The 19,624-nt window shown below is 58.2% G+C and overlaps 2 protein-coding genes and 1 non-coding gene across 3 annotated transcripts; 1 reads left to right on the forward strand and 2 right to left on the reverse strand.

The window, feature by feature from the left end:
• Window positions 1-490: 490 nt before the first annotated feature.
• Window positions 491-2,265, forward strand: SLS55_003748 (uncharacterized protein; the record flags this gene model as incomplete). Its single annotated transcript, XM_066775216.1, has 5 exons — window positions 491-974; window positions 1,044-1,115; window positions 1,197-1,341; window positions 1,411-1,790; window positions 1,841-2,265. The coding sequence occupies 5 exons, from the start codon at window positions 491-493 to the stop codon at window positions 2,263-2,265; spliced, it is 1,506 nt and encodes a 501-aa protein (XP_066635335.1).
• A 4,094-nt stretch (window positions 2,266-6,359) lies between these two features.
• On the reverse strand, window positions 6,360-6,440 carry SLS55_003749. Its single transcript has one exon. It is a non-coding gene; the product is annotated as a tRNA-His (tRNA).
• A 4,967-nt stretch (window positions 6,441-11,407) lies between these two features.
• Window positions 11,408-13,731, reverse strand: SLS55_003750 (uncharacterized protein; the record flags this gene model as incomplete). The annotated part of the gene is made up of 2 exons (XM_066775217.1): window positions 11,408-13,452; window positions 13,506-13,731. 2 exons carry the CDS (start codon window positions 13,729-13,731, stop codon window positions 11,408-11,410), a joined length of 2,271 nt encoding a protein of 756 aa, XP_066635336.1.
• Between the last annotated feature and the right edge of the window lie 5,893 nt (window positions 13,732-19,624).

Consider the following 19,624-nt stretch of genomic DNA (forward strand, 5'->3'; position numbering starts at 1 on the left):
AACCAGCAAGCAGTTCCATTTCCAGACAGTGATGCGTAAGCAAGAAAGGATTGTGGGCCCTGAAGTTGAGGATGCAACTATCTTTTAGCGAGTACGTAGTTCGTCTCGATATGTACTATCGTTACCAGGGATCCTGGCGCCTCTCGGTTACGTCCTTCAGGCAACTACTTTACGTGCCGAAGGATTAGCAGCCCCACCAGCTTAACCATCTTCCTCCACCAACATCCAACTCGCGATAGAACCCGGGACTTCGGAGCTAGGGACCTGCCAAGGATGCGAAGCGTCGCCTTTGCTGACAGAGTGCTTCCAATCTGGGCATCAAGCATGCAGAGCTATGGCCCACTGACGTGGGGGCTGAGACACGGCAATGGTGGGACCTGAAGACGGCACTGTGGAGCATCGACACATGCTCTGCCCTCAAACCACACTCCAGCGTCGATTTGCGGACTCTCTTCGTTCTATTCAGTTCTAATCTCTACTCGTTGGCATCATGTTCGCCGAAAACGTCACTTTACCAATTGGCAACAAGACGGTCGTTGCGGAAACCTGGTTGCCCGAGACATTTCCACCCAGCTCGGGACCAGCCGTGCTCGTGGCTCTGCTCGCAGCAACCCTCTTCTTCCTGTCCAGGAAACCAAGCTCCAACAGCGACTTCCCGCTCATCAACCCCCGAAAGTTCTACGACATCGGCGGCATCCGCGCCAAGCTTTCCTTCGTCTTCAACGCACGCCACCTGCTTGCTCTCGGCGTACGCACGCAGAAGCCCTTCCGGCTGTTGACTGACATCGGCGAACTGACGGTGCTGCCCGCCCACTACGCAAACGAGATCCGCAACGACCCCCGGCTCAGCTTCGCCGAAGTGATTTCGCAGACCTTCCATGCGGATCTGCCCGGCTTCGAAGGCTTCAGGCAGGGCACCGCGGACGCTCACATGAGCCGCGATGTTGCAAACAAGCAGCTCACGCATTCGCTAGGTCGGTCTTTTGCTCCCGCACAATGTCTTTTTTTCATTCCCGTGCCAATCTGACCTACCATCCCTCCAGCCAGCGTCACCGAAGCCCTCTCGGGCGAATGCGCCGCCGCACTGCACGAGCTCTTCCCCGCCTCAGAAGAAGGTAAGACAGGACCACCACCCCCTTTTCCTCGATTCCGGCCCACATGTTGACAGCAGCCACCGCCGGGGGGGAAACAAACAGAATGGACCGACGTCTCGCTCCGCGACCGCGTGCTGCAGCTCGTGGCGCGGCTCTCGTCGCGCGTCTTCCTGGGCGAGGCGGGTGCGCGCAACGCGGCGTGGCAGCGCATCACGGCCGAGTACACCAAGACGGCGTACGTGGCGGCGTACGTGCTGCGGCTGTGGCCGGCGCGGCTGCGGCCGCTGGTGCACTGGGCGCTGCCGCCGTGCCGCAGGCTGCGCGCCCAGGTCGCCGAGGCCCGCGAAATCGTCGTCGACATGATCGAGGCCCGCCGCAGCAGCCGCGACTCCTCAGGGGGGCAGCAGCAGTACAACGACGCCGTCGCGTGGTTCGAGCAGGACCGGCAGCGCGGAAGTGACTACGACCCCGTCGTCGCCCAGCTCATCCTGGCCCAGGCCGCTATCGAGACGACGACGGATCTGCTGACGCAGGCGCTGCTCGACCTCGCAGCGCACCCGGAGTTGGCGGGCCCGCTGCGGGAAGAGGTGGCCGCGGTGGTCGGCAAGGCGGGGTGGAAGAAGAGCTCGGTGTACGAGATGAAGCTGGTGGACAGCGTGCTGAAGGAGAGCCAGCGCCTGAAGCCGCTGGCCATGAGTGAGTGCTTCCGCAACCCCGCCATCGCCCAGACACTGACAACAGTACAGCGTCGATGCACCGCCTCGTCTTGGAGGACGTGACGCTCTCCGACGGCGTACGTCTGGCCAAGGGCACCGTCATCGGCGTCGCCGGCAGCCGCATGTGGGACGCCGACGTGCACGAGGATCCCGCCCGCTTCGACGGCTACCGCTTCCTCCGCATGCGCGGCGACGAGAGTCGTCAGCACCAGGCGCATTTTGTCAGCACCAGCGCCGACCACCTGGCCTTTGGCCACGGCAGGCACGCCTGCGCCGGCCGCTTCTTCGTCGCCCACGAGGCCAAGATCGCCCTGAGCCACCTGCTGCTCAAGTACGATTGGAAGGTTGCCGACCGCTCGCCCGACCCGAAGCCCTTCGAGTTTGGCTTGACGCTGGTGGCGAATCCGAAGGCCGTGGTGTCGATTCGGGCGCGGAAGGCTGAGATGGAATTATAGATCAGGGGTAATGTCGACGTTTGCACAACCTTGTCTGTACGACATCAACCGGAGGCTGGGCAACCACATCTTGGACGTAGCGTGAGTTTAAACAATGCAGAGCATCTCGAGATGGAAGCAATAAGTTACAGTATAAATAGAGTTGGTATCGGGGATACTTAAGCCGAACGCGAGCCGAGGCCGGATTGTCGGCCCACAAAACGATTGGCAAAAAAATGCAAAACGTACAACAGCCGGGATTCCCCAATGGTCACCCACTTGAGTACTAATCGGCCGGTTCGCAGCTTGAGTACGGCTGAGCGGACGGGAAGCCCTATATTCTGCGACCTATGGTCGTACGTGGAAGATGGTGTCGCGGGTTGGGAATATGTACTAACAATCATCCTCGGTGAAGGCGCCACGGCTGCGCGCCCATAACTGTGCGCTTAAGATCTACGTAGGCCGGCCAGCGTTTGCGGCTTGCATTTGAGGTTCTGGATGATGTCCGTCACGGATTTATGGTCGATGCTGCACAAGCTTTGGGGGAGGATGTCGCGGTAGGGGACTTTGACCGAATCGAGACACTGAGAGCTCCAGCGCCGTCTAACCTCTTGTAAACCACGGTGAGAGAATCAGAGCAATTGCGGGACTGCCATCCTCCGCCAAGTATACTTGCGGTAGGTATTCATCGTGGACCATAGGGTGTTTGGCCTGCTCATACTTCAGTTGAATCCGGTTCAACGCAATCTTTCTCACTTCTTGCTCCATGGAGATGGAGATAGCATTCCACCATATGCCGTCGCAGTCCAATTTCTTGATCAAGTCCATGAAGTAGGAAATAAGGCATTCGTGCACAGCATCCGACGGCCGGTCCCCACACCAGTGCCGTCCGACCAGACATGAGAGACGATCATGTATCCTTTCGGGAACACTTTCGATTTGGGATCCAGAAACACCTCAAGCAACCAAGCCATAGTCTTCCAGTTGCGCACAGCGTATGTCAGTCTCGCAAGATCCAGCTCCTCGATAAGTCCGCATTGTCCGCCACCGTGCTTATGCAGCTGTTTCTTCAACACGCTGTTCTCCGTCCCCAGTTCAGAAAAAACCGCGCCAAGCACCTCTCATAGCCCGCATGTGCAAAAGCCCCCAGGCGCGGAGCCTGCTCCGGCACCTCAAAGAGATCTGGCAGCACGTTGTCTGGCCACTCCACGTTCTGCACCGCATTCCACAGCCGCTTCGGACAGCGCCCCAGCCGCCCTCTCTTCCGCATCCACGCCAACCTGTGAGAACAGGCTCCACCTCAACACAGTCGTCTTGACCGGAAACGCCGTCTCGCCACGCCGCAGTATGCGGTGGCGTTGCTTTCTTCGCGCCAGGCCAAATAGATGGAATGGTCCGCGATGAAGCCGACGACGCTGCGATAAGATCAATCCGATGTCGTCTTCGTAGTGGCGTTGGCCGTTGTAGACCGGGAGATCTACCCCTGCGCTGGGTCCTGTGAAAGAGCTTTCGGGTAGAAATCACACGAGTGGAGATTCGCATACAGATTGCGGTCCTTGTCTGCTGCGGCGCCCTGGAGTGGCTGAAGAAGATTCGTTTTAGTCCGATGTCCATTCTGTTGGAAGAGCCGACAGGTTTGTTTTCTCGTACTACTGAGGCTCTCTGAGCTTGGTCATTCTCTTGATGGAGGCATCGCGGTGCTTTTGCAAGGTTGCTGCTTGTTCTGTTGGGCCAGGAACGAGCAAAGGGCTGGTCGTATCTCCCTTGGCTTGCTTACCATCTTGACTTGCACCAGAAGACTCTTGTCAAGGTTACAGCAGGGCTCTTGCAATTGACGATGAGATGATGGTTGCTGTGATTGTATGTACATTGCTGCCTTGCGAGAAAGGTCATATCGAGATGCGACCCCCAAAGATGAACCTCACATCACACACGGGCAGATGACAAGCTCCACTAGCGTGGTCTGACAATCGGGGGTTGGGCCAAGATTGCCAATGCAATCACGTGTGTGAACATGTGTGGGAGGTATCCCTTTGTAACATCAACTCATCTCAAATACTTAGCAAGCTTGTGAACAATTGGCCAAAATCAAGACTTTAGTCTCCAAATCCCGGCGGTCATCATTATCCGAGACGATTGCAAGCTTGCTTAAGGACAGTGTCTGATGCACATCACGGGATAAGAGTTTCTGGATCAGAGCTTCCGAATAAGAACTGCAATCACATGTCTGCAAGACATGCCACCACGGTGCACCCCTGATATGATGTGGTGGACGTCACACTGTTCCAAGAAAGTAAGCGCAAAGTGCACTCGGAAAGATGAGGAACAATCGAGACAAACACACAATACATGTGCCATTTGTGCCGCTCTTTTGGGCGTGTAAGCGCTGGGGTTGCAGCTCCCGATGTCGCCGCCCGCAACATGCAAGCTCATCTACTACTGCCCTTGCGTTCAAAAGTAAGGACTTTTTTCTAAGCAGACAATCGAACACCACATATGCAACGAAGACGATGAAACAATAAACGTTGAGCGTTCAACAAGAATGCTTCCATACCCACGTAGACGCATGTAGTCAGAAACGGACCGGAGCAGGAAGAAGCAAACATTCCAAACACGCGAAATAGGCACGATGCTCCGCGTGCGCTCGTGCAATCGTAGGTGCCAGCACACACGTGCGTTGCCGCTTCCCAGGTGCTGTGCGACGTCTCGGGTCGAATGCTGATAAATACTTGGCCGCCGCAAGAGAGCCCATCCTGGCCTCAACGTCTTTTTCCGGGACCTTGCAGCATTGCGTGAGCATGCGACCCGTGGCTATAATTATAATCTTATTATCCTCCCTACGTTCGACCATCAGGTACCGGCTAGCAATGCAAGTAAGATGTTGCAGGGGTTGGCTCATGCCTGCAAATGCGGAATTTCGCTGCCGCAGGAGTGCTTTGGCGTCTCGGGTGTAAGCATGGAGCATGGATGCTGCGCAGTCAACTTCTTGGTAGTGCTGGGAGTGTTGAAATGCATGCGTCACCGGCTGGCTCTGATGCAGTGCCGACAAGTCCATGGCGATTTGAAATTACGATGAGATTCAGTGCAAAGTGTTGTCAAAGTCATGTTTTTTTTAGCGACAGGTAATCAAAAAAGAGCATCTTGAGAACGCTCTGTTGATCTCGTGACGTGATGTCAGATAGATGGGCTGCACCGTAATCGGAGCGGCTCAGCTCCGCTCACCCTGGCTTAATCCCGCCCCCTTGCGCCCGCTCGTCGTCAACGACACATCTACAGACTCGACCGCCGGATCCCATTTCCTGACACCATCGCCCTCTCATTCGCATACTCAGAGCCAACCACGTCTGCCGCAGCATCTGTACACTCGAACCGTACATCCCATGTCCGCTTTCGAATCGTGCCATAGTTCCACGCCCCCCGCCACGTCGAAGTGGACCACGTCCGGCGTCCCTTCGGACGGACCCCAGAATCATCGGCCCAGATGATAATTGGAAGCAATGATTGGGCGGGCGGGAAAGAGCTATGCATACCACTGCGCGATGATGGATACACACGCGATGGTCCAGCGGACCCATCGGAAAGGCCATTGACTGGTCGTGACGAAGGCTGCTGAAGCCTACCGATGCCACACATGGATGCTTTGTAGGGTATATATGTGGACATCTTTCGGCCAGCCTCCTTCGGGTGTTTCTACAGCACTACCGGCATGCAATTGAGAAACGGGAAAGGCAACATACCTCATCTGAGAAACACCCCTGAGGAGACGCGCCGCAAGCAGCGAGTGTTGCACGCTTGTTGGTACCGGAAGGTAGATTGCATCAGGTCTGATCCACCCCACAGGACACCACCAAGCCGGACCTATCGAAGAGAAGACGCTGCTCAAGCTCACTGATCCCAGCGGGAACATGAGGAGACCGTAAGGGAAAAAAAAAGAGCTTGGGAGCCCAAGGACTAGCGTCGAGACTCGCACCGTGAGTGTTCAGCCTTCAACACTTGGACTTTACTACCGCAAGGCTCTTTCAAAACGAGTCAGTCCTCTTCTGAGCAGCAACAGGGGCAAAAAAGAGCAAAAAAGAGAGTACTGAGGACCTCTGAGAGGTCCAGATGCTGACATCTGGCGGTGCTGGGAATCGAACCCAGATTACATCGGCGTTGCATTTCCACAACGAGGCGTGATACCATTACACCACACCACCTTTGAAGCTGTGGAAGAACTGGAAGGTTCCCATGGTGCTTGATGGAAAGCTGGTCGAGCCGCAACCCTTATATTCCAAGATTTTGACATCTTCTCGACCATTTCTTGGCTCAGAACACCACATTTGCACCCAAAAGCGCTAACGACGTATCCTGGATGCCTGTGCAAAGTTTGCAATCCATCGTGGTTGCGTGGGTCTTGTGATGGCCGGACTTCACTCCTATTGGGCACCTCGGCGCAACCTCACAACGTTGGTTCCGCCGCAAGCGAGGGCCTCGTCAACATCTACATTTACATCACAGTGGAGGGATCTCATTCTGCAAGAGACAAAGGCGCACTGAGCGAGTGCCTCTGTGGAAGGTGCCGCACTGAACTGGTTGCGGGCACGGAAGACCTTTCGAGGGCAGCATTAACCTCTCAGTCGCATCCCAGCGTCACACCCACATTCTCCAACGTCATTTCTCTGACCTAAAAGATGCGGAGCCTACGGAGACACGAGAAGGCAACGGCTAGACAAAACGGCCGAAAATTTTTTCTCCACCGATGACTTTCCGGGTCAAGGGTCCAACAAGAATCTGGGAAATGACAGTCCACAAAACCCCGGTCACCGGTGCAATCCAGACCAAGGTGGGGATGATAGCACTGAGGGTCCGGTCAGAAGTTTCTCGCGCTGCGTGACGTCGTTCGTCAGGGCCGCGGTCGTGGTCGTGGATTGCGCGCTAGCCGGATTTGGCAACTTCCCCACTACCGCTTTGGTAGTGCCGGCTAGCCACATGGCGCTTTGCCACACCCGGCCCGATCTCTTAGTATTGCGAGTGAGAGGGCGAGCGAGAGGGCGAGTGGCTGAAGCAGCCCTCTGGACGTGCATGCACAATGGACCTGTGGGCATCTGCGTCCGGGCAGGAGTTTCAACATCTTGCTAATGCCAACATTCGATTTACTGCTTCCAAGTAATACTTCTCTGAAACGCAATTCAGCATATTTTGCGCGTTGAACTAAGTGTCAGTACAGGAATAAGAACTTTGATGTGAGGCATCAAATATAATATCACCATGACCAATAGCAACGTATATGTACTCAAATCCATCATACCGCGCTTCACTTCTTAGCTTACTGCCACCAGAGGCGTACATATTCAAACCTTTTCTCCCATCCATATTCTGATCGCCAGGACAGATATCATTTACTGTGCGGACGACTGGGGAAGAAGGAGGATGCAAGTAGTCACTGAGACGAGTCTTACTCTGGAGCATCGGCCTAACGAGATGACTTACTCCAATGCTTGTGAAAATAGTAATGCCTTGTAGCCGTGGAGTCCAAGCCGCTTTCCAAGTCCGCCAAACGATATGGTGCATTGGATCATCCTTAGTAGACCAACACTGGCGCTGGAGAATCACCGAAACCACTTCTCAACATCCATTACCATGCGGTCAGCATATCCCACCAGTGCCTGTCCTTCGTGACACAAGCCTAGCCTCCCATCCAGCGCTTAGCGCGACATAAGCCCAACGAAACCAGGCCAGCCAAACCGCCGGTGCCTACCAGGAACCCCAAACGGGGCAAAAGAAGATAGGCGCATAAACACCGGCTGATTCCCAACACCTCGTCTCTTGTCTCTCATAGCCCACATGCTCCAGCTGTCTCATTCGGCCACGCCGTGTCTCGCATTCTTGCCTCTTTTGCGTAACGTGACTGTGGTAGCTTTCGCCGCCCCCAACCGCCAACCAATCAGTCACGTTATCCACCACGCTTCAGCTCGAGGCCTCGTCAATATATTGGGTGCCGAGACGCCGGTAGCGGCAGGAACACAGACATGCTTCGCTACCACGGCAGCAGCACAGCAGCACAGCAGCAATCCTGCCTTCTCAGCCGCAGCGGCTCATGCAGAGAAAGCCGCCCGAAACATTCGATCATGGTTCGAGAGCTTCCGCTCAGCTCTTGCGCGCAGCACGCTTCGAAGGGCCGTCGCTGCATGAGTGGTAGTAGTAGGAGTAGTACCACCTATCCAACCACCAATCGCCAACCGTAAACCAACAGCAACCAAATGCGAAAACGAATGCGGGATCAGCAAGGAATACGGGAGGAAAAACTGGGCTGTCGTCAACCAAACTCTCGCTGCCCTTCACTTCCAACCCTCAATGCTCTTTACGCCGCATGCCTCTCGCCCAGCCCACCACACCCCTCTGCCGGCAATGCGCACATCTGCACAACGTGTCGATAACACAGTTCCCGGTACGGTACCCATCCACTCCTCCGGACGTTCAATCCACTTCTCTGACCGGCGGCCGGGAGCGACAACAACAACGCTACTACCACCTCGACCGCCGTTACCGTACCGTGCCGTGCCGTACTGTGCCTCACACACCAACAACGAATCCCATCAAATCAATCGTATCGATCAATCAGTCAAACAAAACGCCTCTCAAACCTCGCGAATCGGGCGCCCACCTACCACCCATGCAAAAGTTCCAGCCCCCACCACCGGAGCAAGCACCATCCATTTCCCGCCCCCAAATGAGCACCTCCCTTCCAGCCCTTTTCCCCCACCACAAACGGCAAGCGAGGCCGACGGCAGATTGGCGGACGGGGGCGCGCGGGCGGGAGGAACAGCGGCGCCTGCCGCCTGCCGCGCCGTTTCGCCCGCCGGGCGATGCGCGACGTACGCACGCACGCACGCTCACTCGCGCACGCACATGAGAGAGGCGTCGTAAGCACAGTAAAATGATTGCACGCCTTTCTGCGCGTGCGTGTGTGCGTACGTATGGGCGCGGCGCGGCGCGGGGCGCAGAAGAGCAGCCAGCGGGAGGAGAAATGGATCTCGTGGCGCCCGGCCGTCGATACGTACGGGCGGAGCATTTTCCGCCCTGCAATTTTCCTATTGGGCGAGCAGTAAAACGTTGCAATATCGATGCCGACTGCATGCGGGTGAATGGTCCGGCCGGGAGGATTTGCTCCCCCGGCGCTACATATGCAGAGAAATAGCCAGCGACGGGGGAGCGAAAGATGGCGGGGTTGCAGCTATAAGAGGTAGGAGGGAGGGTGCAGAAGGGGGACGGACGGGCGGCGGTGGCGGATGAGGCATGTGCCTGGCTGTCTGTCTGTCTCTCTCGTGGAATTTTTATTGTGTGTTTTATCCTTTGGTGGTTGCGTATGTGCGCACGCGCGCTCTCTTCTGCGTTACAGTGCATGCGAATTATGTATGTACGCTACTTATGCATACAATACAGCAGCAGCCCATCGTCCAGGTGTCTGGGGGACAAGCGGGCAAGCATTGCAATTGACGACCCACCCGACATCATAGGTCCCGGCGGAGTATTAGCGGTGAAGAGGGGCGCAGGAGAAGCACATCGTCAGGCTCCGAAACGACGGATGCGCGAAGATCGAGGGGAGGGAAATGTGGAAAAAAGCAAAATAAATTCCGCCAACGCGATTGGTAACACCCGGGCGCCCAGCCGGTCAGCCAGAGCTGCGGGTTCAGGGAAGAGGAAAAAGCAAATAGACGAGAAGGAAAAAAAAACAACGCATGGAAGTGTGGATCCCCAGAAAATCCAGAAAACAAGATGAGATGAGACGAAAAGTTCATCATCATCGGCACGGGGGGCCCAGATATTCCGGGCGCCCGAGGTGAGGGGAAAAAGCAATACACACAAGGGTGGTGTCCTGGCTGGTGGGTGGATAAATTTGTTGTTGATCGCGTTGCAATCAATTAGTTTACCTAGCCGCCGGGAACGCCAGGGAGAGCGATGACGATGATGAAAGGGCATGGCATTTTTTTCTTTGTCGCGCGCACATGCGCGTGTACCACCGTTACGTCCGTTAAGCCAAAAAGCATTAACGCAGCCATGTGGGGAAAGGGAAAAAAAGCGATGTGGTGTCGTACCGGTAGCTCGGGACGCCGCCGACGCCCATGCATGCATGCATGTGAGGCCTCCGCAACATGGCGGTCAGTCAGTCAGTCATCAGGCACATGTGCAGCAGAGCTGAGCTGAACCACCAGAAAAGAGACCTTCCGGTAAGAGCCGTTGATACCCTGGCTGCGCCAAGGGGCGGTGCCTGTGTCATTGCCATCTTTCATCACCTGCTACTTGTGGCAAGTGCAATCACCACGCTCAACGTCTGGATATGGGGGCCAAAATGCAGAGAGATTGTTGGAAAACAAGCAGGCCCCGAGTAGCCAGGGGGATTCTGCTTGCGACTTTGATTGCTTCCGGTTCTTTACTTTTGCTTCGACACTACCTACTACGCGCGCGCCGATTGAGCGCCGCGCACCCAGCCCCCTTCTAAACGACTAACGGTATTATCGATCCAACACCTCGCTCAAATAGACAATAAAGACAACGAGATGACGAGGATCCCACCTCCACTCTAGATGTGGCATGAGAATGCAACTCGATCCCGCAAATGGCAAAGTCCAGCTTTGCCTGACGAACAGCAAAGCCATGGACTTTTTCAACCTGGGAAAGGAGACAGACTCTGAGAAACAGTAGGAGACACAGCCAAGGAAATTGCGACTCGAAGAAAGCAACGCCAGTCCCGTCTTTTTTGAGAAAACCTGGGACGCGGGGAGTGATGGGAAACGGAAACACCAAGTAACCACCCGCTCGCGCCAAGAACATCCTATAGCTCCTGACCAAAGGAAACTCCTCTCCTTGGAAAAGAAAAAAACGCAAAGAAACTCCGCAGAAAAAGCACCCCTGCTTTTTGTGATATGACCGGCACCGCCCCCTTGAAACCAACCAACCTGCCCCACTACCCCGTGGAGCCCAACCGGTCATAGATAATACATAGCATCATCAAATGCTCAGAATGTGTAAGAGCGACAACGAGCGCGACGAACAACGACCAAAGGAAAAAGCAGTGGTGGCTTCAGAAAAACAGCGCACCTTGTAGACAGCTGAAACAAGGAAAAATAAACGACGGTAAAGCAGGTGTTTATACAATGCAAGTGAAGCCAACGGAGATGAACATCTAGAGGTTCCTGGGCTTGGGTGGCTGGGGGAACAAGCTCAGAGTCTGAGCCTTGCTGCCCCTGCGCTGAGTCGGATACTCGGTGCTGGCCGTGCGCGCATGCTGCGCCTTGACCCCGGCCTTGGCCAACAGCTTCGCCGCACCGTCGGAAGCGGACCGTTCGTGGTAAGGGGAGGGCTCGCGACCTTGGGTGGTGGGGCGGGACTCGGGCTTCTTGTTGTCCTCGGTCTCGTCATCCGATCCGTCCTGGTCGTCGGCGAAGAACGTCTGTTGCTGCGTCGATTGACCATCATCGCAGTCCTCCTCCTCATCATCGAAAGTCATCTCCTTGGAGAGACGGTTGGCCATGACTTCCATAGTCCGCCTGGCAGCGCGACGGCTGTGCACAAGGTCGGGTACGGAACCGGTGGAGCCGCGCGAGCGACGAGCCGGGCTGGAAAGCGAGATGGACGCGGACCGAAGACTGCTCTCGTAGGAACTGGCCATGCTGTAGCGCGAAGGCCCGCTTTGGCTGGACTCGGCGATGCTCAGCGTGTTGTCGGAGCGAGCGTGCACCAGGGGATAGTGGCGGTCCGAGTCGAAGTCGTTGAGCATATCCTCGTACATGTCCTCCTTAGCAACCTGGTCCTTGAAGTCCTGCGGCACAAGCAGTGACGGCGTGTAAGAATCCGGGTCGATGGGGTATGCGACATTGCTGCGCTCCTTGGAGTTGTTGGCAGCATAGGTATCGTTCGGGGTCAGGAGGCTGTTGGTGGAGGTGGAGACGCCGGACCGGTAGTCCAAGTCAGGAAGAGAAATCTTGCTGGGGACCGTGAGCGACGGGAGAGTCGTATTGGGCATGAAGCCTTGCTGGAGCTTCTCCTCCGTGCCGCAGACACCACTTCGCTCATCCTCATCCTCCTCTTCCAAGACAGTCGGGGTGCGGAAGGCAAAGGGGATCTCGTTGGGGGTGTAGCCATCCTTGGACTTGTTGGAGACGCGGTCCCACTCGAAGTCGCAATCAGCATCGGCGCCAATGTCGTAACAATAGTCGATGTCATCCTCCCACGAGTTGGTCTCCTCCAAGCTCCTGAAGAAAGTGGAGCGTCTCCTCATCGAAGCGGAGCGCTGGATCGCGCCCAATGCGCCGGGCGTCTTCCTTCCGGAGTTAGGCGGGCAGAAGGGGGCTCCAAGGGTGTCCGACATTTGAGAAAGGGGCCGTGGCCGGGTGGGGCGATGATTGGCGAACGACTTCAGGTGCTCGTGAGGACCCATGTTGTCCGCACGCAGGGGAAGGTCCGATTGGGTCTCGGGCTTCTGGGTTGGCGACATTTCGGGCGAAGGCGAGTAGAGCACGCTCTGATCATGCGACTTGCGTCCAAAGTAGCTTCCCTCCTCTTCCTCCGTGATGTGCTCCAGCTCGGCGCTCCAGCTGGGGGACATGGCAGGCATGGCAGTGTCGTCGGGGGTGGTGACTGCGTGCGCGACGAAGGGGAGGTCATTTACGAATTCATTCGAGACCGATGGGCGGTGGAAGGCTTGGGTCCAAATACCAGATTGTCTGCGGTTGCCAGAGAGCGCTTGCGCAATAGGGGTGTCTTCACCCCGTGATGACGCCAGCCGGGAGGACATGCTGGGAGGAGCAGCCATTGGCACGTGGGAATCCTTGGTCCTGGGCGACTTAGGCGAGATAGGAGGGATGGGTTGGGAGAAGCTGCCCACAGATCGCGTATGACGCACATCCGACTTAGGCGAGGGGGATCGCGGGTTCGAAACATCGCGGGTCCTTGGGCTCACAATCGAGGAGCCACCAGAGAGGGGCGAAGTGTCGCGGGCAAGCTGACTGGCAATTGCAGCACCCTCGGACTCAGGGTTGGGTGAGGTCAAGTCCTCGACCTTGATCCCCCGCAGCTCCTTGTTGGGCATCTGAGAGGCCCGGTGAGCCCAGAACTCGGCAACAAGCTCGTTCTGACTGCTCACAAGGGCTTGCTGGAGATGCTGCGAGTTGGTGTGGGTTAGGTGTTGGAAGTCGAAGGGCTGGGAGATGTGGCGCATCCTGAGGTTGTCTGGGACAGCAGTGGTCAGCATACGCGCGGCTTGCGTGACGTTGGGGACTTACACTGCTCGACCGTCTCGTAGGTGCTCCGCTTGCGGTCCTTGCCAAAGACTGAGCCTCTGCGGCCGCTGGAAACCTCTTCGACGTCATCGATGCCAGTGGCGGAAGTGAGCTTGCTGCTTTGGCGGCGCAGCTTCCTCCCTCTTGAGGCGAACATGGACGAAGACGACTTCTGCTTGGTGGGCTGGGGCTCAGAGACGCTGGCGGAGCTGGCGTGGGCGGCAGACATGTCTCGGGACGATCTCCGGGCGGCGCGGTCCTGGGAGTCGAGATTGGTGGGCTTCGTCATGGAGGTGGCGGTGTTGCTCCGGGAGCGAAGAGTAAACACCGAACTCCGGCGAGCACCACTTTGATCTCGCAAGTGACGCTCAGGCGGAGACGGCAGATCGGGAAGAGAACTAGACGAGGCCTGGGCCTGGGACGACAGGCACGGCTCCGAGTCGGTGATGGAGGCGTCGAAGGAGCCCTGGCGAGATCGAGGAAGGCCGCCGTTGTTGCGTTTGAAAAGGTCCATGGCCATGGCGGAAGAGAATGGATGGTGCTGGCCGGCAGCTACTGTGTCCACTCGCACAGCAGGGCCGTTGCGTAAACAAATAGGCGACAGTCGGATTTGCGAGCTAGTGCAGCGGGAGATCAAATTGGCGGAGGGTTGACGCGGTGGGCGGCGGAGGACGAGCTAAGGGCAGCTAGAGGGAAATTAGTTGGACGAAGCTCAGCGGCGGGCAGGCAGTCGGCAATCTCAGGCGACAAAGATAGCAGCGGGCGAGGGAGCAGGGACGAATGGTTCAGGAGGCGGCAGATTGCTTGTATGTACAGGTGCAATAGCAGTGCAGCGGGTGGAGGATCACGGCCGACGTACCTCACGGGTCCACCACTTACGTCAGGCGCGAGCGGCACTTAGTTGGGGAGGGAGGAGCTGCAGGAACTAGACGGCAGCGGCCATGGGGAACAAGAGGGCTGCGCGGCGGCTGATATGCGAGTCTGCACAGCAATGCTCAGCATGGGCGAGAGGGCGTGGGGAGCACGGGGCCGGAAGGGGCAGGCCAGGCGCAATGTATACGGCAAGCGGCGATTCTCGTGGCACCGCAGATCTGTGACACTGCGCCTAAGGCACGGAGCTGTGGGCGAGCGCGCAGTGGAGAAAGCGCGCGCAGGGCCGCAAGCACACGCGCGACAGGGACCAGCCGGCCTGCAGCCCACGATTCGGGCGCAGGCCGGGGGGCATCGTCTGACAGCCCGTGCAGCGGCGGCCAAGGGGCAGCAGGCACATCCGCCGTTGTGGTTCCGCAATTTGCGTGCAGGGGTGCGTGCATGAGCCTTTCAGCCCAGTTGCCAGTGCCTGCGCCGGCGCGGTTCAGTGCCGGCGCCAGCGCCCGCCCTCCACTGCCCGAGTCCGCTCGTTCGCAGCCTCGCCCAGCAGCACGCAGCACCCACCACCTCGACTGCTGCCCCCGCCCTCTCGCCGGCCCAGCTCCGCGGCGTTTATGCGCGACGCGCCCGCTCTACCTCAAACATATCCGCAGCGCTCTCCACGGCGGCGAATCGGGGACCCCCACCCCTGGCGGCTGGCGGCGCAGGACACTGCTCGGCGGAGAGGGCGCGCCGGGGCCTGCCCTCCCGGTGCCGGTGCTGGCGCTGCTCGTGTCTGCCGCGGCCCACGACGTCGTCGAGCCCGGAGCCACTCGAAACAGTCGACGCGGCCGAGGCCCGCTGCGCGCTGGGCGGGGGAGCCTCATGGCCCGTCGATCCCGGCGGCCACGAGAGGGCAGTCCAGTCGACGACGGCCGCCAAAGAGGCCGCGCCCCGGCGTGTTTGTGCGTTTCAGGAAACAATAATGGCCCTACGTCGAAACACAGCCTGCCCGTCCGCCGCTGCGCCAACCTGCCGCGCTCTCACGCGCTGCGGCTCGCTGCCTACGACGACTGCTGCCCCCGCACTAGCGGACGTACGGCGGAGAGTCGCTGTGCCGCCGGAGACGTCGCGCTGGTCGATGGCACTACAATATTGCCGCTCACCGGCTGACGTTGCAGCATCAATGCCGGCGTGCAGTGCAGTGATGCAACCGACGCACTGCCAAATAAAGCCACGCGACCGCGGGCGGTCTGCATGCTGTGCAACCCGACCTTCCTGGGCGCGGCTTCCGCGCGCTGCGAGTCGCTGACGAACCGCTGCTTGGAGCATTGCGAGAACAGGATGATGAGCAGCTCTGGACTATCGTTTCAGGCGAGCCATAGCCACCGATCGTCGTCGGGGCAAGAGGCCGCCGGGGGTCGTTTTTCTCCGCAGCTTCGCTGCTTCAGATGGCGTTTCAGCTTTCCTGGCCAACCATTGCTTTTCTCTGTTCGCCGAATTTCTCGAAAGCCGGCCAATCGCGGAATTCTGCTTGCTCTCTCCGAAGGACTCCCGTCTTCAGCGTCCCGAGTCGCCCGCGCCCGCCATCCCGAGCGGTTGCTCACCCGACCGGTCGTGTTGCACGCGCGCCAGACTCGCGTAACGGCCGGCAGTGAGCGCTGCCAGACGCGCAGCTCGCACAGAAAGCACGAAGCTTCCCGTCGTGTCAGGTTGCGGGACGACTTGATCAAGGTGGGCCGTGCGCTCTAGCAGTTCCCGCGCATCCGCATCTCCTTGCCGTTCCTGCAGCATGCCTGCAGCGCTCAAAAATAGGCTTGACATCACTGGCGCCCCGAAAACCACTACTGTACATCCCGCGCCCGGCCACGGCTCTGCACATTGCACAGAGAGACGTCTGGCTTCCCTGGCCAGCAGGCGACATGTCGTCCGCGTGCTCTCCACCGACCACGCAGATTTGCGCTGGGACCTGGGATGATCTCTCACCGGCCTCTCCACTCCATAGCCCACCCCGAGATCGCTTTGCCAGAATCTTCCTGTGCCACGCCGACCCTGACTCTTGTCCGCCCAAATGCCCCGCCGCAGACGACTTACGTACCAAGGCCTTATCTTCGGGCCCGAATTTCATCGGGACTTTTTTTTCTTTCACTTTTGCTTTTTGTTGCCTACGTCACCCGAGTCTTCAAGGTACAAAAGGCACGGGAATTAGGCGGTAGCGGATCACCGCAAAAAAACTGGACGAAAATGCATTCAGAGCCGCTCGTCATCAACCGCAATGTGGTAATGATCGTTAAGAATCTGGGCTCCGCGTTGCCCAGCCGTGGATAGTCCAGGTACCCGGAACATCGATGCTAATCTTGCTCGTATTGGCAGGCTGCCGAGCGTCGAGCGTTGGAGGATGCGGGTGATGGTCCGCCAGTGGCGTTCTGACTTTGATGAGGGCTGCGCAATCCGAAGCCCTCTGGACCACACAACACGAGGAACCCGCCAACCCGAGGGGGCCCACATTCAAAAACCCGCGCAAAGACCGGAGGCTCCGGAGTGTCGAGACTCGCGTGGCGGCGGCACTCCTTCCCCTCAATGACAAAGATCTGTGGCGGGCCTGTGGGGATGCGTGGAGCTGGACGCGCATGGCCAAGAAATTGCTGACTGCTCACTGCCGCCGCAAGAAGGGACATCGCTGGTTGCAAAACTCCTGTCTCTTTGCCAGAATTAAGAGGGACACATGTCGCCATCGGATGACCCTGATGTGCATTCTCGCTCGCCTACCGCACGGCTATTCGACGAGCATACTATGTCCCTGCTGTGAGCAAGAGACACCCTCTGCACTTGTTGACTCCGCAAAGCGTCAAAAGTTACTCCCATATCACTGCTGGTATTTGACGAGCGAGCATCCGCCTATTCCTTCTCTCAACTGAAGCCCATAGTTTTCTTTTTGTCCGACAACACCGACGCAAACACGAGGGATACGGGTCTTCGCGCATGTCAACCTCCGTCTGCACATTCTCGAGGGAGAGAAAGAAAAAGAAAAAGGAGGGGAGCTGCGTCCTCAGCGTCGGTACACTTTCGTGTAGCCGTGGCTTTGTTTTCGCACTTACGAAGCACGCCTCACTCGTTGCGACGCCCAACGCGCATGTTTGATTCCTCATTCGGCGGGCCGCAAACCAAAGGGAAAAGGCGGACATCGACTCGTGCACAACGCGCGGCAACGGTTTTGCTTCGACAGTTGGCAGCAACCACAGCTTCCCCTGCTTGGCGCATCCTTCCGGAGTCGTGTGCTCATTTCACCCCGTTTACCCGATGCATTTACCTACACGATCCAGCGGCGTGGCTCCGCGCCGCACACCTGTCTCTCGTGGGATGTCGTCCGACGGATCAGCCTCCGACATAGCGGCACTACTCGATTGAGTCGGCGGCGACGATCTCTACATGGCAACAGCTATCCAAGGTCGAATCTCGATGGTGTTGGCCCAGGCGCTTGCCAGCGAACTGGATCGCGCGTGGAGCGCCGTATCTGATTCGCAATCTCGCGCGTCTCGCTTGCGCCCCCTCTGGCCGCGTTCATTGCCAGGGAATATACAAAAGGCTGAGATCGTCAGGGATTGCAACGGCGCACCTTCTGCTTCGGCATTGGCTGCGACCCTGGGATCCAGGGCGGCGAGACGTCCAGGCCGGACATTTTGCGCGTCTTGGGGCTAGCTGCGCATCACAACCCGTACGCCCCGAAACTGACGTTTAGGCTCAGGCGCGCTGCCTGGCTCCGTGGCTCCGTGCTAGCTGCCTCCCGCGCCCTCACACCAGCCTCGCCCGACTCCAGCCTTCACCCGTTTCGCAGGCAACGATCTGCCCACCACCTTTCCCCTTCACATCACTTCAAACGGCGCCGCGCGATTCGCCCATTGCCGCTGGCCCGCGCCTGCTCACGTCGCTTCTATCCGCCGCTACAGTTAGCCTCGACCGTCCGCCGCGGCCGCCTCACTTCGGCAGTTCCTGTGCGCTCGCCCGCCGTGAGAGGCAACTACGGCGGCGGTGGTTGCATCCCGCAGCGATACCACTCTGCGGGCTGTTCTGGTGAAGAGGGCATGGCGATATCCAGCCGGCCGGATGAACCACCGATGCCAAGGATAGGCCGCTCGGTCGCGCTGATCCGGAGACCAGTGCCACTGGCGCCGGTGGAGCAGCTGCAGCAATAGAGCTGTGGAGGCCTTGGCCTGCCCGGGCGTGGGGAACGGCCTAGGAACGCCCGCAGCTTGTCGCGCTGCTTGCCATGTGCGAGCATGCAGCAACCACGGCATGAAGGTGTCCATGCAGAAGCCCCATGCTCTGCCTCAGATGCCCATTTTTGAGCTGATGGAAAACATGCAAACGGTTGCAACGATGGAAAAGACCTGTCCAGGCAACCATGAAACCACAGGGTTTAGCTGAATCTCATGCGGCGGGTCAAGCCGCTGCTGCCTGAGGTCACAGCTCTGCTCGCACCGCGGTTTTGGCGTCCGAGGGGCATTCATTAACGCATCCACCTCGCTCATGCGGACGAGTTTGCTGTTGGACTGCCCGGACTGGTAAGCTCACAGCAATCGCGGTGACGATCGCCCGATGCAGCGGCTATTCTTCGTATGTGACTTTGCTCTTGTATTTCCCCGGGGGGCTATACACGACGGGCGGTCCGTCTATTATTACACTGCTCGCTCCAAGGTCGATATCCACTGCGTCATTATTAACAGCACCTACCCACGCACAGGGTCGAGACCACCCTCTCCCTTATCCACCGATCCCCCTCGCAGCGTCCGAGCGCGACAGGGGGCAGCGACACATGCTGGCTCGACACATGGCAGCGTTCTCACGTGCTTGGGGAGATAGAGGAGCCACAACGGCCCCGTTGCCATCCATCCCGATACACAGCACGTGCGGCGGCGGCTCGAGCACAACACTCCAGGAGGCTTGAACGCAAGCCCTTTTGGCACTGTGAAACGATAGACCCGACCACGGCACGTGGGTTGCATGTGAGGACTCCACCCGGAACCCCATCACATTGCTAGCTGCCAGCGCACGGCTGCCGGTGGGCGGAGGAGAGGGCAGAAGCTATGCCCGGCCGCCGGCAACGGCTGCGTAAGCTTTGGGGCGCGATAGCATCGGGCGCGAAATTGTATAGGATAACGGCGATCATCACACGACCGGTGAGAAAGGGCCAAAGGGCAGAAACTGGAAGGCAGAGGCTAGGCTGGTGCGCGGTGTGCAGGTGTTGGTGACGGCTGCATGCGCGCTAGCTCACC

This window comes from Diplodia seriata (assembly GCF_021436955.1).
Source record: "Diplodia seriata strain FDS-637 chromosome Unknown scaffold_3, whole genome shotgun sequence".
Classification (NCBI taxonomy): domain Eukaryota; kingdom Fungi; phylum Ascomycota; class Dothideomycetes; order Botryosphaeriales; family Botryosphaeriaceae; genus Diplodia; species Diplodia seriata.